This window comes from Mastacembelus armatus, chromosome 11, assembly GCF_900324485.2.
Source record: "Mastacembelus armatus chromosome 11, fMasArm1.2, whole genome shotgun sequence".
In the NCBI taxonomy this organism is placed as follows: Eukaryota; Metazoa; Chordata; class Actinopteri; order Synbranchiformes; family Mastacembelidae; genus Mastacembelus; species Mastacembelus armatus.
Genome location: NC_046643.1, coordinates 16012360 through 16029445, shown reverse-complemented (window position 1 = coordinate 16029445; position 17086 = coordinate 16012360). Strand labels below are relative to the sequence as shown.

The 17086-nt window shown below is 39.3% G+C and overlaps 1 protein-coding gene across 1 annotated transcript in view; it reads left to right on the top strand.

The window, feature by feature from the left end:
- Positions 1-17086, top strand: part of ext1b (exostosin glycosyltransferase 1b) — a 98973-nt gene that overhangs the window by 71231 nt on the left and 10656 nt on the right. Inside the window, exons 3-7 of the mRNA XM_026299523.2 lie at positions 1385-1492; positions 4401-4520; positions 8365-8497; positions 11047-11165; positions 15008-15103. Coding sequence (XP_026155308.1) covers positions 1385-1492; positions 4401-4520; positions 8365-8497; positions 11047-11165; positions 15008-15103 — 576 coding nt within the window. The remainder of the gene's footprint in view (positions 1-1384; positions 1493-4400; positions 4521-8364; positions 8498-11046; positions 11166-15007; positions 15104-17086) is intronic.

Genomic DNA, 17086 nt, shown 5'->3' with positions numbered 1-17086 from the left:
ATTCCTCTTCCTTTTATCATTCCTCCCACTCACCTCCTCTGAGTAATTAACTCATGTGCCAGAAGTTACCATTTCAACACTGCTGTGTTAACAGGTCTAGATGTACAATAAAAAAAGAATGGCAATCATTTACAATTAAGTCAAAACAAGTAGACTGAATGTGGTTGTTTGCTTTGATTTTCAGGTTCATAAATTATTTTTTTGAAATCAAACACAGACAGAATCACAAACAGATCTATGAGGACGTGAATCTGTTCTTTTTGGTTCGTGTAAATCCAGACTGCAGGTTTGCTGCTTTGTCCCAGCTTTTATTTTTCCTTAATAATGTTTGAGTCTTTGCTCCTCATCCAATGGCTGCTATTTATTATATCTCTATTATCCAAATCTTATCATTACTGAATTTCTTATTGTCAATAGAGATCATCTCACTGCACTGTTCACCTCACCTGTATGGAGCATTTTGCATCTTCTAGCTAGTTGTTTTGATTTTTAAGCCTGGAACTTTTGTGTTTAGTTCACTCCCACTGCTCACGTCAACTTAATTTAAATTAGCAGCAGGCAACTGTTTTCAGTGAAGCTCCTAAAACCAACTGTAAACTAGTGGAGCATTTAGCAAATAAAGTACCAGATATTTGACTCACAAGCTAAAGGTAGAATAATATGGGACTAGCATTCATCAGGTGGCCAAGAAGCAGGACTCCAAATGCATGCTAATGATGCTCTGGTACCTCTGGATGTGTAATGTTTACTAATATGTTCACAATCATCTTATATTTTGATAATATTTTAATGTTGTGTTCACAGCTTGTTCCACTGCCCTCTACTGGCCAATAAAATATAGGACAGATTGCAGTTTCCCCATTTCCAGTAATAGTTTTAATTTTCTGTCAGTTGTGTGTGTTTCTTGTATGATTAGAACTAACCCTGAGAACAAATCTGTAGAAAGAAAAGTTGGAAAGAACTGCAGTTTAGCCCTTTGACCCTTTCTACTGCTTGTTTTTGCGTGTTGTGTGCAGCTGATAAAAATCAGCAGTGATAGACCTTCTGCTGCTTACGTTCCCATTGGGCTATAGATAATGTGTACGATATGTTCAAGTGGCACCAAAGAAGGTTGAGATTTTTAAAAAATCTGTCAGGTGGAGAACTTCACCGCTGAGAGTGTTCTGTGAAAGACAGATTGATCTATTGAACATTCTATTGATTGATCAGGTCTAATATAATCCAAGCATTGTAATATTACATGAAAAGAACTGCATATTGCAGATTTGCTAGTCAAGATCAATATGTAATGTAGCAAAGTAGTAATGATTTAGCCGATGTGATTGTGTTTGTAAAGGATCATATCCAAGCTCTCTGTCTGTGTGTGTGTGTGTGTGTGTCATAGGCCGCATGTGTGCCTGTGATGCTGAGTAATGGCTGGGAGCTGCCTTTCTCTGAAATTATCAACTGGAACACAGCCGCAGTCATCGGCGACGAGAGACTCCTGCTGCAGGTAATGGTCTGAAGACACACTCACACAAAACCCAATGCCCTGTGTGTCACCTGAAGACTACAGCAACCAGACCCACAGCTGAATGGAGCATTTTTCTGAATGTTAATGCCTTCAACACATGTTCTTTCTTCACAAAATCCTGGTTTTGTTTTCTAGTGGAGTGGTAGTCAACTAAACAAATTTCATGCAGCATATTAAGTCCTTCACTCAAAGTCTCATATTATTATATGAGAGGACAAATAAATAGTAAATAATACCCGTTTCGTCTGGCAGCGGAACTACATGAGCAATCAATTGATCGCGCCCGGAGCTGTTAAAATGGAGCACCGGGAGCTGACGCTATAGCGCTATTTAGCGCTAGTTAGTCTTTCAAACTAAACTCCGATGTAATTACTTACAGTCACTTACAGTCCTTGAAGAGGCAGCCGCTGAGTTCTTGTGCTCCACCGAGTTTTAATGACAGGTTTGTGTCTACCATTTGTTTGGGTTAGCCTCAGCTGCACGGTTGGTTATATCCGGGACTTGTTTATATTTGGGACTATAATGTGTGGGACTTTAGTCTCTGGATTGGTTTTACTTTTGTTTTTGTTTTTTTACGTCTTTTATTGTCACAATTTACTTGGTTTACTTGTTGCAGTTCGCTTTAGGCTCAATTCAAATGTGTTTAAATATGTTTCATAGCTTGTATTTTATAATTCAAAAGTAGTTAAAACTTCCTATTTAAAAATTATAATTCAAGTTTAAATAAAATCTCTTTAATATAAATATGGAGGAAATGAGATACATGCATTAATAAGTAAAGAGGTTTAAAAATGTGACGTTAGCTTAAAATATTAATCTGTGGAAACTAAGATGGTGTTAAAATGCCGCAAAGCTTATTTGTACATATTCACTAGTACATTTTCAATGTATGTGTTTTGTGCTTGTTTTGTGTATGTTAATTTACATTGGGATATTTGTTATTTCGTTGTTAAACAAAACAAATGGTGAGTATATTGGGATTTTAGTATGAATTTTAGAATAAATGGATGGAAGAATAAAGAAAGGCTGATCATTGATTGAAATCCAGTTACAGTCTTCAAGTAGTGAGCCCGTCCCCACAAGTTTGGAGAAAAAAAACACTTGACAAATAGAATGAGCAAATGGAATATCTTGAACTTCGGGGGGGTAATTATATGCCCATTAAATCTTAATTTAAATGAAGTGTGTAATAATATTGTTTGACATTGAGTTTTATAACAGAGAGGCTCCATCTGAGCTCACTGTGCAGCACCAAATGTGCCCAGGCCATCCTGAATCTGTGGGTTTATGCAAGAGGATATGATGCACAGAACACACTGTAGTTACATGTGATGTACATTAGTACATGTTTTCCAACAAATGTAGGATATGTGTACTGAACATTAGAAGTATTTACTCTGCACTGAAACCCGGAAAATATTTGGGAAATACTGCACATACTGTACCTACAGTATATTAGTTTCTTCATGCAACATGTGTGCAGTCAGCTTAGGATGTTCATACAGTATTTACCAAGGAGAACTAAAATGTTTTTATTTGCCACTATTCCCTCTTTACTATGACAAACAAACTTACACTAGTACTGACCAACACAGCTCTTCAGTAAAAATAGCTTCTTCAACTTTATTTTAGCCTTTATTTTGTATAAATACCTTCTGCTGTCTGGCCTGTTTCATTCCCTTGAATAAAATCATATTTTTCTCTCAGTAAAGGCCACCTTTACCCTCTGGGGTCCTACCTTTTTAAAATAAGATCCTTCAAATCCTAAAGAGTTTGGTAGAGTTTTCAAAACAAGTCTGATTCTGGACTTGTAGGCTTGGGACTTAAGACATGGCTTGAGTAAGACTTAAAGGAAAAGTTTGACATTTTGGGAAATGCCATTAATTGCTTTGTTGCAGAGCATTGGATGAGAAGATTGATGCCACTCTCATGTCTGTGCATTAATTATATAGCTATGCAAGCAGCCAGCTACTGTAACGCAACTTAAAAAAGACTGCAAACAGACTAACAGCCAGCCGAGCTCTGTCCAAAGGTAACACAGTCTGCCTACCAGCACCTCTGTAGCTCACTGTTTAACACGTTATATCTTGTTTCTAAGCTGTGCAAAACATGTTACTCATTAGCAGAAAAATATCTCAAGTTTTACTTAAAGGTTTATTTCTTGACCTTGATCCACAGCTTGATTGAAACATTTTCACAAAAAAAAGGTCCCTCACACTCAGTTTAGAAAGTTTTCAACCTTCCTCCACAGATGCAGCTGCTCACTTGTAATCAAGGTAATTTAGCTGTTACCAGACTTTGGTTTGGTTTGACAGTCATACACTGTGTGTAGAGTGTGAGTGATAACTGAGAAACTCCATCCACTGATGAGTTAGAATTTTTTTTTTTGTTGTAGTCTCAGTTTGCAACTAAAAATGAATACACTGACAAGACCACAAGAGGCATAATGTAAATGCACCCTCAATATTTAAATAACATGGTGCCCTGTAAATTAAAGAGCTTCCATAACACTGTTCAAAAAAATGTTCAATGTTATGTCAATTTAATGGTCAGCTTCCAAAGACGACTCATGACTGACGTGCACTTTATTAAAATTTATGACTAACTTGCCCTTATGGACTTGTCTCTGGATTTGCTTGAACAAGACTTGAGACCTGGACCTGACCAAAATTACAAAGTAACTGTGGCTACTACTCCAGAAACCTGCCATATCTGCTCTAGCCCACAGTTCACACGGCCCCCACAGCTTGATGTGTTTTATCTGTTGATGTGAATTTCCTGTGTGTGTCATTGGGACCAGTTTTAATCTTCCTGTCACCACATTAAAGGTCCCAGGTCAGTCATCAAAAGCCGGTTTTCATATTTACTGACTGTTTTGTCATTGCAGATTCCGACCACCGTGCGCTCCATCCACCAGGATAAGATCCTGTCCCTCAGACAGCAGACCCAGTTCCTCTGGGAGGCCTACTTCTCCTCTGTGGAAAAGATAGTGCTGACCACACTGGAGGTGAGAATTCAGGCCACACACACATAAACCATCAGGCCTCACTACCTTCGTGTCTCTTACTCCTGTATCATCAGTTTTTCTCTCAGGGGACTGTAGTGGCACAGCAGACTTTGCAATATTTGTTTTTTTTTCCCCCTCTGGCCTATCTTTACAAGGCTAAAAGCAAAACAGGATGGACAGTGTTGTGTGGAGACAGCAAAAAGGACATTTCAGCACATGTTTCACAAGCAGCTGTTTGTTTTATTCCAAATGATTGAAAACAGGTTCTTGGACTTAAGTTATAATACTGACATATCTGTCTTTTACAATATGCTCGCACAGTTTCTGTAATAATATTTCTGGCCAATGCAAAAATCGTTAATAATGATTGTTGTAGTATTTGTAGTAGTAGAAGCAAAAAAGTTTGGAGTTTTTATTCTCTAAGAACAGAGGCTGCGGTCAGTGGATTTCGGTGGAGTATCACTTCAGTTCAGAAGTCTCTCTCCATCCTCTGACCTCTTATTGTCATGCACAGCCACTTTGTTAACAATAACCTAGTTTAGGGAATTTGTGACAGGGAAAAACAATTTAGCCATCCAATCCCCATCCCTCATTCTTCAGTTTAAAGAAGTTGTTTATAGATGCAGAACTAACACCTGGATGTGCTGCTGGCTTCATCCTGCAGTTACAAATGTCTTCTCCTTCCTGCCTCTTCTCTCATCTAACTTTCCCTTCACGCTTTTAATTTCCTCTCTTACTGCGCGGCTGAAGCCTTGGAGCAAGATTCCCCTCAATGCTACAACCTTACTTACAGTGTAACCTCCCAAGTCTTACGTCCGAATTTGAGTTTTACACACACATAAGCACCTACACACTTTCACACCCAAAGTGCATGTAATTTGTCATTGCTTCAGTATCTATAGCCTGTCTGATTTGAGTTAGCTCAAAATCTCTGGTCTCTTTATCTAAGCCTGTCTCACTGTGAGCCATCACACACACACACGCACGCACGCACGCACGCACGCACGAGTGCAGACTCAGAAACACATCTCCATATGTCAGTGTGTCAGCCCAGATACATATGGCTCCACCCAGGCATAACCTTGCTGACATGCTGTCACTCCACACTAAAGAGCAAGGTGACACGGCGAAAGCCTGTGACTCAGTTAGTCTTTGAGCGTGTGTTTGTAGTGTGTGTGTGCGTGTGTGTGTTTTTTCACACTGAATACAACTAGGGCTAAACGCTTAATCCTGATGGACTGTTCTGTGAAAAGAGCGAGGGGAGAGGAGAGTGGTGGGAGAAAGGGTGAAAAGGAGAAGGGGTGACATATGTAAATGCCGTTGCTGTGGCAGCCCCCGAGATAACGAGCGACATGGTTTATTCATCCTGTCGAGCCTGCACACCCTCCACACTGCAGATTTGTAATGATACTCACACACATGCACACTCACACCCACACATACACACACAGAGTGTTTAGAGTGGCAAGTCAATAAAAAGCAAGTGTGTTTGTGAATGTATGTGAGGAGATTGAATCTGTCAAAATATGGGAGTGTGTGTGTGTGTGTGTGTGTGTGTGCGTGCGTGTGCACACACATGCAAGCTACCAGGAAACATGAGTTCAACCTATCATGCCGTGTTTCCTGTCAGAAAGCAGACACATTTCGACCAATCACAAGGTCAATATAGCTGAATCTGCAGCACTGGTACAACTATTAAACTCACCTATTAAAGCCAGGCTCATAGTGTGCTCGCAGAGAAGCAGGATTTATCTATCATGCTCTAATTGGTTGATTGTGGCTGTTCTGAGGCGAGATTGAGTCGTCCATCATGTCCCGACTGAGGGCTGCCGACGGGGGAGGAGCTGCAGCCAAGCAAGCAAAATTGCCCCTCATAAGGTGTAAAGGGCTCAGGGTTTTTAAGGTGGCAGGCAGTGTTTTTATAGAGAAGTTAACGGATTCCGAGTTAATCTGTTCAGCTGAGGCAAATGGTTATTGACTGCCCTCAGGGAGAAAGCTCGGAAAAGTTAAAAAAAAAAAAAAAAACTCACATAGAGCTGCTTTTTTTCCCCCCCTTCTTTCTTCACTTTTCTGCCTCAAAATGATGAATTTTTCTTTTGCTTTGTCAATATTATTACAGTAATATTACCCTCCAGCTATGTTATTAACTTTCAGCTGCTCACCCATCACCCACCTCACTCTCTTTACCTTTTCTATATACCCATCATTTCAGCTACCAAGCCAACAGCAGCCGTCAGGTCCCGATTCAATAGTGGCCATAAAACACAACCGCAAACCTGTGTCTGTTTTACTGAAGCAATTTAGCATGGCTCAAGGGCGCAGCAGCAATATCTCCTTCCTCTGACTGCCTGTTCAGCACTGGCCAACCACAAGCTGCAGCTGGGATAAAGAGTGGCCTCTCTCATTTTGGATTGTTTGACTGACTACTGTATTTGGTCACAGAAAGGATCAGGGGCCTGACTGGTGCTTAGAAACAGTTGATGATTTTGTCTGTCTTTAGTTCAGATGCCTGTGACATGATCTGCTTAAAGAAATCCCTCAGTTTCGTTTGTCTGTGGAGGAAATATTACACAGTACCATATATTTTTTCCAGCTCAGCTTTGTGCCACAGTGATTACCTCTTGACACTATCATCAGCCGCTGCTGAAGTGATACAAAGCAAACGTTCGGAGCAAGCTTCTAAGTTTCAACACCTGCAGACTCAATTTTTACTTCAGTTTTTCACCTGCTCTGATTCACTGAATGGGTTTTGAATAATACTCTTATCATTCCAAAGTGAAATGGGCCTTGGAACATTAGCAATGCTGAAATTCGTTCACATTTATGACTATTTGCTTCTTGCTATTTTTGTGTTCATTTCTCAGTAAAATGTTTTATAGGTGTGATTACAAGGCTCATTGTTCAAACCTTTATTTCATCCATCATTTTCAACACAAATGTTATTGATTTTTATGATTACTCCCTGATCTGAGTAAAATGTAATGTAAAGGTATTTTAGTAGTTTTTTTTTTTATTGTAACATCCTTCAATTATTCTGAAAACCTTAGAAGTAACCTGGCAGAAGTGTGTTAATTTGGTGGCTCAGATCTTTATGAATTATTTTTAAGTCAGTTTGAAAAGTGAGATGAAACCTTTATCGCCTGTAATTCGTCAATATGATCTGTGCCTTCTTTATTAAATTGTGGATTATTGAATGTTTAACATGTATCATCTATGTGCAGAATAATGTAAAAGCAATTGATGAGTCTAATGGTGCATTCACCATTATAAGGTGTTGATTAAATAAGTCATGACTGTAAAACTAAATTATTCAAACAATTTCAGATTAAAAAAAAATGCAAAAAAAAGAAACATGAATTTTAAAAAAAAAATTACAGCTGGTAAAATTTTTATTTTATGTTTTTTGCATTTCATTTTAAAGAGCCACATAAAAGTTTTCTTGTAAGCAGAATTTATGTTGACATTAAATGTTACTTACCAAAACGTACTGTGGCTCTAACAGTGTTCAAGGCATTTCCTTCCTAGTAAAATATTAGCAAACAAATTTTCTATTAATTCTAAATGCTGCATTTTCCAGACATCCATTTTTACTTCTTGCCTACATTTGTCAGTGCTCCATACATCAATGGCATAATATGAAATCATTGACAGGAAGGTATATTGTGACACACATGGCGTGCATGTGCATCCTCATAGATGTGCATGAGTTGATTTAAAAACAGCCTCTACATAAAAACACTACTCCACTACCCAACCAGAGGTCAGAGACTCCACAGGGAACTTCTAATCTCATTTGCAGAAAATTTGTGGTGTAGTCCAATATTGTTTTTTGTCCTGTCTGCAGATCATCCAGGACCGTGTGCTGGAGCAAGGCTCCAGGAGCAGCTTGATGTGGAACAGCCACCCCGGGGGACTCTTTGTCCTGCCACAGTACTCTGGAGACCTAGGAGACTTCCCCTTCTACTATGCTACACTAGGTCAGTTACACACGCACACAGAAACAGAGAAACATGATGAACTGTACAAAGTGCTGTTGTGTAACAGCAATAATGCTTCTATACACCTGTGTAGCTATGAACTGGTCCCCACTGAACTAAAGGTGGGGCATCTTATCATTCATCACTGCAGCACAATGGTCTCTCACAATTTTTGTGCAAGACATTTCTGTAGTTTTCTGTTTAGCTGTGACTGGATTTGTCTGAGGAGCAGAAAAATGGTCTTCACCCCTGATCTGCTGTTCGCCTTGAATAGCTGTGTCTAGCAGCGAGTGGAGTGGAGGAATGGGCTTTTGACAGATGTTTGTATTAGTCCTGCTGACACACCAGCCTGTCATTGGTTTTTAAGTCAGCATCGCTAGTTCTGCTGATCCTGCTGCTGCCACTGCAGCCAATTCCTCCCGATACGGTTCAGCGGCACCGAATTCTCCCCTGCCACATATCTGTGACCCGGAGCCTCTCCATCCCTCACTCCTTCATTCCATCATCATCCGGCATCACTAGCTCCCCACAAACAGCCACACTCACAGACGGTGATAGTGCAGACACACAAATTCAGTTGATAGAAGGTTCAGGGTAGAGAGCTGATATTAAAATACACGGGCACAGTGACAGGCATGGATTTCAATGGACGCTAGTTTATTTATCCGTCAAAAAGCAACCAGTTAAACACAGATGGGTTTAAGGAGGCAAGGTGTTTTGTCACTGATGGCTTCGGGAATAAAATCGGAGTTTGAATTGATACTTCTGTCACACACTCACACATTGTGTGTATTAACACTCCAACACACAGCACTAGCAGAGTATGTTTTTCTTGCCTTAGTAAAATGGAGGTTTGATTTCATAAAAGTAGAATATGTAGCTGCTCTTATATTGGATTGGATTCAATTGCATAGCTATACCTAATAAATTTTACCTCTAGAGATAAAACAGCAAATATACCACAGAATTGTCAAGAGTAAAGATCATTAGAATTTAAATAAAATGAACTAAAACTGTGCACCCATATCTAATGTTTAGTCGTGATAAAACCATTAACTCAAGTACAGGAATTTGATTCCATTCAGCCATGAACACATCAGAGTGGTCAGGCAGCGATGCTGGGTGATAAGGCCTGGCTCAATACGATTCACGTGATTGTACTTTGTGCATGGGAGTGCCTTCCTGTTGCCACAAGGAAAGTAGTTCACCTAAATGTTCCCACAAGGTTAGCAGCACCCTGTTGTCTAAAAAAAACACATGTTCCCAAATTGGGGGGGGGGTTGGTGCCTTCAAAGGGGGAGTCACAAGATGATTAATGGGATAGGAGAGTGGAAAAGGCAAAGTTCAGCCAGCCAACTCACATGCAAAAGATTATGTAAATATAAAATATGTACGGCATTAAGTTCACTCTGACCTCATCGCTCCCCACAAATAAACATCAAGCACAGCTCAACAGAGGCTAGACTCAGAGTCTACAGGTTGATGTAGAGGTGGAGCTTCTGATATGCTGAGGGCAATGGTGGTAGCAATGCTACTTTTGGCTGTTACCAAAAATGTTTGTGTGTGTGTGTATTTTTTTTTTTTTTTCCTCATTTGTCCTTTTATGCTGATGAAATAGCCTGGAAGTTTTTGGTTTTTTGACCCTGTACAGCCTGTTGTTTTTTTTTTCTTTTTGTTTTGTTTCAATGCAAACATTGAGACTGTAGAAATGTGTAATGTAATACAGGATACAGTGATAAAAGCCACAGAGATCATGTGCTAAAATCAGAAAACAGCATATACATCTGAATATGCAGAATATGCTGCATGGCAGTAATTCTGCTTCAGCTTTTGTTCAGTGTTTTGAAAAAAATTAGTCTCTGAGTTTGTTGTAAATTTCCGTCCCATGTCTCTAAAGACTCTGCAAACTCTTTACTTTTTCACTACAAATCACAAGGATAGTTTTAAAAGCTGTAAAATATATACTTCATTTTACGGGTTGTTCAGTGGTGGTAGGGTAACTCTTCTAATGCTGTCTCCTCTGCACCATGCTTTGTTGATTTCGGTTAGATTAGACTTAAATTAGGAAAAATTTAAAGTCTTCTATGATCTGTCTTTCTCAATATCTTATTTCCTGCTCATTATCAGCTTCGATTACTTTATTCCAACATCAAGTCAGACTGAGTTTAAAGTCACATCAGTAGTTAGCTGTCTGCTCACTGGATTGCAGATATGGCTGCAGCATTTCCAAAATGAAATATTCAGTGATCAAGAGATCTGGCATTTTCAAAACACATTAACGTTGTTGAATATTTTAAGACTGGCTTGAAAAAAAACTACATCTCTGAGTATTAAATCATCTATATTTTTTGAACTGCTGACAGACTCATCTTTCATTGAAAATAGATGTGAAGCATTTAGAAATGTGAGCCTTCAGTTCTCATCAGGCTTTATACTCTAAATTATATTTGATGACTGATCGTCGGCTCATTGTGTTCCAGCCAGCATTTTTTTTTTTCCTGGATTTTTGTTGAAATAACTTAATGAGTGTCGTCTGTCTTATGTTTCAGGTATTAAACCGTACCCCAAGTTCACAGCTGTCATCCATGCTGTCTCCCCGCTGGTGTCCCAGTCCCAGCCCATACTCAAGCTCCTGGTAGCTGTGGCCAAGTCCCAATACTGTGCACAGGTAAAGATTTTGTTTGTGTGCATGTGCTGGTGTCTTCACTGCAGCATTCCTATAAATCCCCAAATCGCACTGAATTATCTGGCTCATATGTCTGTTTTGTGATCGCATTTTCCAACCGGAGCAACAACAGAGCTCAACCTTCATCCCGTGTGTGTATATTAACTGTGGTGGATTGAATTAGGGTGGCAGTTTGTGGTGGTGCTACATCTGTCTCCATGGCAGCGAAACCCCCTTCGGCACAGCTGGAGACAGCATGTATTGATTCCCCTGCTTGCTCCTTACCAGTGTGGGAAATGAAATGGAATTTGCTCTCAGATGGCTAATTTTTGTGTGTGTGTGTGTGTGTGTGTGTGGGCGTTTGCGTGTGTGTGTGTGTGTGTGTGTGTGTGTGGGCGTGCGTGCGTGCATGCGTGTGTGTGTGTGTGTGTGCATGTTTGTTTGTTTGGCCAGCAGAGTATGAGTAAGTTTGTGTTTTGTGTAGGAGGGATGTGTTTCCATGTAAGCTTGTGCATGAATGTACAATTCTGTGATTGTGTGTTGGTTATGTGATGAGTTTGTGTATATGTGTAGTGGAATATACAGTATGAATGTGTGTATTATATGTGGGTGGGAGGCTTGTACTAGTGGGTATTTTGTGTTTGAGGTTGTCTATTTGTGTATATGCTATCCATGTGAGTGGATGCATATCTCTGTGTGTAGTGCTGGGCACTGTGTGAAATGTTTTGATACTGAAGCCAGTATGAACCCTTACATCTAGTTCTGAAACCAGAACTATAATTTGGTTAATTTCTAATTTTAAGGATATATAGAAAGTAGGATTTAAGGATATTAAGGCTATCTTTAATAAAAACCCTTCTTCTAATTTTGCACCACAAGCCAAATTTCTCATACATCGAAGGGGGACTGGCTACTACACTTCCCACAGTGCAACTTAATAGCATCTTTCTCTTAGGCTCCCTCTGCCTGGTAAATATGGACATCTTTCAAACTATACCCTTCTAGTTTGTAACTTTGTGTTTTAAATTTGCAGTCTCCACATGATGACATCACTATATAATCAATTCTGTGTCACTATATCATCAATTAGATAACTGTTTTCACAGCCTGAGCAGTATTTCTCCTGAATATTAAATATCATACTTTGATAGTGTAAAACCCCTTTAAATGTCCTTGAGTGGAAATGTTGTTAGTTGTCAAACTGTCAAATATCTACAACCCCATGACTACTGAGCGAAGTTCTCCTGATGATGAAGGACTGTTGAAAGTCCAAGCGAGTTTGTGGCGTTTGAACTCTGTCACCTTATTGTTTTTTTTTTTTGTTTGTTTTTTGTTTTTTATGGAGGTGCTTTTGTGTTTGTGTTCTGGGCTTGTACAGAAAGAGGGGAAGGCTTCTGCTGGGCTACGAGCAGATGAGGAAAGGGATATAAATAAATGAATGGAAGGGAGAGAATGAAAGAACACAGAGGGTGGAGGAGGCTAAATTGGATGCAAGAAAGCTTTTAAGGCACATTCTGACACAGTGGACCTCCTGCTGCGGGTGTGTGCTCATGTGTGAAGCTTTGCACGCGCATTTCCAGGGAAACGTTTTTTTATGCACTCGTTGCTGCAGATAGACGAACACGTTCTTCAGTGTTCTCCTCCACACATTCAGGCATTCATACACAATATTCCCATCAGCACCCTGAGAGGGTTGGTGAGCTGACAGAGACACCATCTGTCTTTCTAATCAAACAGGAATAGAAGCCTGTAAGCGTAGATTAACGCATTTCTCAACTGTGAGTATGTGCACAGGGAACCAGACTATATACCTGTTGTTATCTTGCATTGACACCCAGATTCAGCAACATGAATGATATTTTTTTATCTATATTTTTATTGTTAGGTGATAGTTGTAGGTCTATCAAAGAGCTGCGTATCATTGTTTTCTTGTATCGTTGCCATATTTCCATCCTCAGTCTCAATAACTTCACTAACAACACACAGCCACCGTGGTGACACGCGAATAGCCGAAGACTGTTGGCATGGCTTATAGCTCATAATTTGGCAGGTCCAGTCAGGGTGCAGAGCCCCCTGAAGGGAACTGCTGCATGTGACGCAGTTAATGTGAGAATAATGTGAAACTTTATTGATCCCTGCAGGGAAATTCTTGTGATTCGTTGGCATCAGGGCACAGTATCATCTACAGCTCTGCACAGTGGAACTAGGATGGATTAATTTACTGGCTTGGTCAAGGAAATTTTAGCAGGGCAAATGTTAGCTGACACTCAGCAACTAAACACTACAGGACTGGATACTGATGATGTGCTCCTGTTAAATTATTTATCAATAATTGTCTCTTAATTCCAAAAAATCATTTTTGTCTATAAAGAGATAACTTAATGCACTACTACATACTAACAAACTGGACTAACATATTCCACACTATTCTTGATTATTCATTATATTAATCCTGAAAAATAACAACATGAAATACACCAGAAATACCATGCATTGCATCCTAAAATCGCTCCATTTTTGGATGTGGTTTGGACAGATGCAACTCGCCCCCAGTGCAGTGCACAGTGCTGAAAGTGAAAGCATGGCAGATGGTGCAGCTGCAGCTCCAGGCAAAGCTCGTAAAACACTAAAGTAGTAAATCATCTGAAATATTTTCTTCCTAGCTCTGTAAAACATGTTACATTTTTAAAATGTGTGTGAGTGTTGGGAAGTTTTGGGTTTACATACACTCTTTACGTGCTTCACATTATTTCTCATCAGTACAAGCAGCACAATATCAGCCCAAGTAGTAGGGTCTATATTACCACATAATATACACTTAGTACAGTATTGTGTAGTATTGAATGGGGACATGATGGATGTGTTTAATGTGGACCTGAGGTAACAAACATTTAAGGGGAAGTTCCTATAAACAGGTTTCCTGTTTCAGAGGCATTCAAGAATGTGTGCGCAGCTTTGTAGTGGAAAAAACACTTCCTGAATTTTCGAATAGTCTATGTAAGGACAATTTTACTATTTAAAAACACATCAACATGCTGGAAGCCCCCAAAATTACTGTTTAGTGTGATTTCATGAGACTCACACCTCTGTACTGCATACATTTTTTTTTTTTATATATATAATCAATCACATGCCAAGATGTTTCAACTCTGATTATACTAAATAAGGTTATAGACAAAGTTAGCTTCACAGGTGAAGACAAACAATCTGTCCAAATCACGGTCTGAATAGCAATTATGTCACCAAAGCCACATCAGATTTAAGATGCATAAGCTGAGATATAAGAACAACTGTGTGTGTAAGATTAGACAGATGTTTGCATGTGTGCGTTTCTTATCAAGTATTTATGAGGTCTGCTGTTGTAGTGCAGTGAATGGATATCAGCATGTCAGCTGCCCTGTAGTACATATATTACATGATATTGCTGTGGCTGGAGACTTCATTGATTTTTTTTTTTTTTTTTTTTTTTTTTTTTTTAATGAAACATTATGTGATTGGAGGTGGAGTGTGGCACTCGTGGGCTGGAAAATGTGTTCAGCAACATGTTGTAGTTAAAAATGAAACCTGACAATATGATGTGATTGGCTGTGGGCTGAATTGTACAAACCATTCTGGAACCATAATTGGAAATATTTTATCACTTCAATTGCCCTTCTGGCTGTAACAAGGCTGTAATAAGGTGACATTTGCTGGCCGCAGGGCAGTAAATGTCATATGTTCAATGGGGTGATTCAGTAACAAGCTGCAAAGTGTGTTCTGAGTTGTTTTGGTTAGAGCAAATCAAATTAGATACAATGCACATATTTTGCACAAGTAATAACGCCTGACTTTATTCTTTCTCCCAGATTATCGTCCTGTGGAACTGTGACAAGCCTCTCCCTGCAAAGCACCGCTGGCCTGCCACCTCAGTGCCCGTCATCGTCATCGAAGGGGAGAATAAGGTGAGCCTGAGCGCACTTGTCACTTGTCCTCTGTTACCTCATAGGTGTGATCACTATCATTTCTAATTACATTGCTCATCTTATTTATATTCTCAAATTGTAAAGCTACTGTATCTTGGCATATTTTATTCAGTATGAGAGTTTCAGGGAGTTAATGAGTTTCGATTTGTGTTGTGCTGATTCCATTAAAGGACACTTTCTGTGGTTTTAATTAAAGCTCAGCAATGGGAATAATATACACTGAGAAAAAAGCATAGCTGAAAGGCTAATGCATATTGTTAGGAAAGATAAAGAGCTACTAATGGGTAAGTGCATATGCAAAGTAACATTTATTTATGTGTAATGTATTTATTGCTGTTTATTCTTTACATTAATTATAAGTAAATATGCAGTTAACTGGAAAAAAGTAACAAAGCTCTCTGGAGAAGTACATACATTATAAATATGCACAATATACATGCCCAGAAGACAATTTACTTTTGTATGTTTATTTTTGAGGTTTGATTTTCTGTAATTAATATCTCCTAAATGTGTTCAAATCTATGTTGTTAGGGCTAAAACTGATTAGCATCCTTATGGATTAATATGCAAACTGTCTTTTTGATTTATCGATAAGTCGTGTGGTTTACAAAATGGAATAGTGGATGATGAAGTAGATAAAGTGACAAATGCCCATCACAATTTCTTTCATTTTTCAAAGGCTTTCAGTTTCCAGTCATATAAAACATAAGAAACTGTATATCATCATGACTGAAGCTGTGTGAACCGGACGATCTTTGGCATTTTTGCTTTAAAAAAGGCTGAAACAATTATCAACATAGTTCCAGATAAAATTTCTGTGGATTGACTAATTGATTAACCGAACATGCCTTTCAGTTGTGATATTAGCACTTCCATAAAAGTTATATATTTTTTCTCAAATACAGAAACAATTGCACTGCAAGCATAGTTTTAAATAAGAAGTGACAGTATGCTGTTTTACAAGTGGGCAGCAGTTTTCTCAGCATGTCAGTTCAAAGACATCATGTACATGTCACTGTCATTTACTTTGTTTCTTGTGAGTTAACACTCAAGCCAGACACAACCCAGAACCAAGAGCTGAAATGCCTGAGTAGCATTTATTATTATTACAACCTTATTAGGCTTTTAAACTGAGGATTCTGCCCTGTGGTTATCTTGAGTTTCGTGTGACCTCTCCTAGTACAAGTCAAAGGTCAGACATGAACACACAGGGTCATATTTGCCCTAAACACTAATTTGAGCTCAGTTTTACATTTCCCAAGCTCCTGTTTAGGGTGCTTTTTTAGGAAAAGGAAACACGATCTGGTTGCTCATCTGTATTCTGAGACATCAGACTCGTCCTCCAATGTCCTCTCCCTTCTTGCTCATGAGGACTTAACTTCAGCTGCCAATCCGAAGAAGTGGTTTCACATTGGTGTCAGTCAGCTGGCGATAGGCTGGGTTTATGGTTTACCTCTCCCTGTGGCTCTGAGTGGTTTCTCCCAAGCTGTCAGTCACAGCAGGAATACTCCAATTGTAATTGTGTGTCCGTGAAAAGCAAGCAGAACCGGCTTAGTGTTGTGTGTCTGTGTGTGTCTGTGTGTGTGTGTGTGGCAGGCAGCCTGTGGTTTGTTGTGGTTGTAACGGGCTCTGTGTTTACCGTGGCGAGCCAAGCTGTGCTTCCTCCACCCCACAGAGAGAGAGAGAACGAGAGAATGTTTTTCCTCCCTCTCACCTCTCTTCCTGCCTTTTTATTCCTTATCCCCTCTCTCTTTCATTCTCTTCCTTACACACAGATTCTCTTTTCCAATTTTTGTCATTTCTTTTTTTCATCTTCTTTTACTTTCTCTTCAGCATTGCACCATCCTTTCCTTACTCTTTGTTTGTTTTTTTTTTTTGTACACTCTCCTCAGGACTGTAGTTATATTTTAGGAAATACTAAAGAAATCCCACAATGCACATCCTCCCTCCTAATTTCCAAAA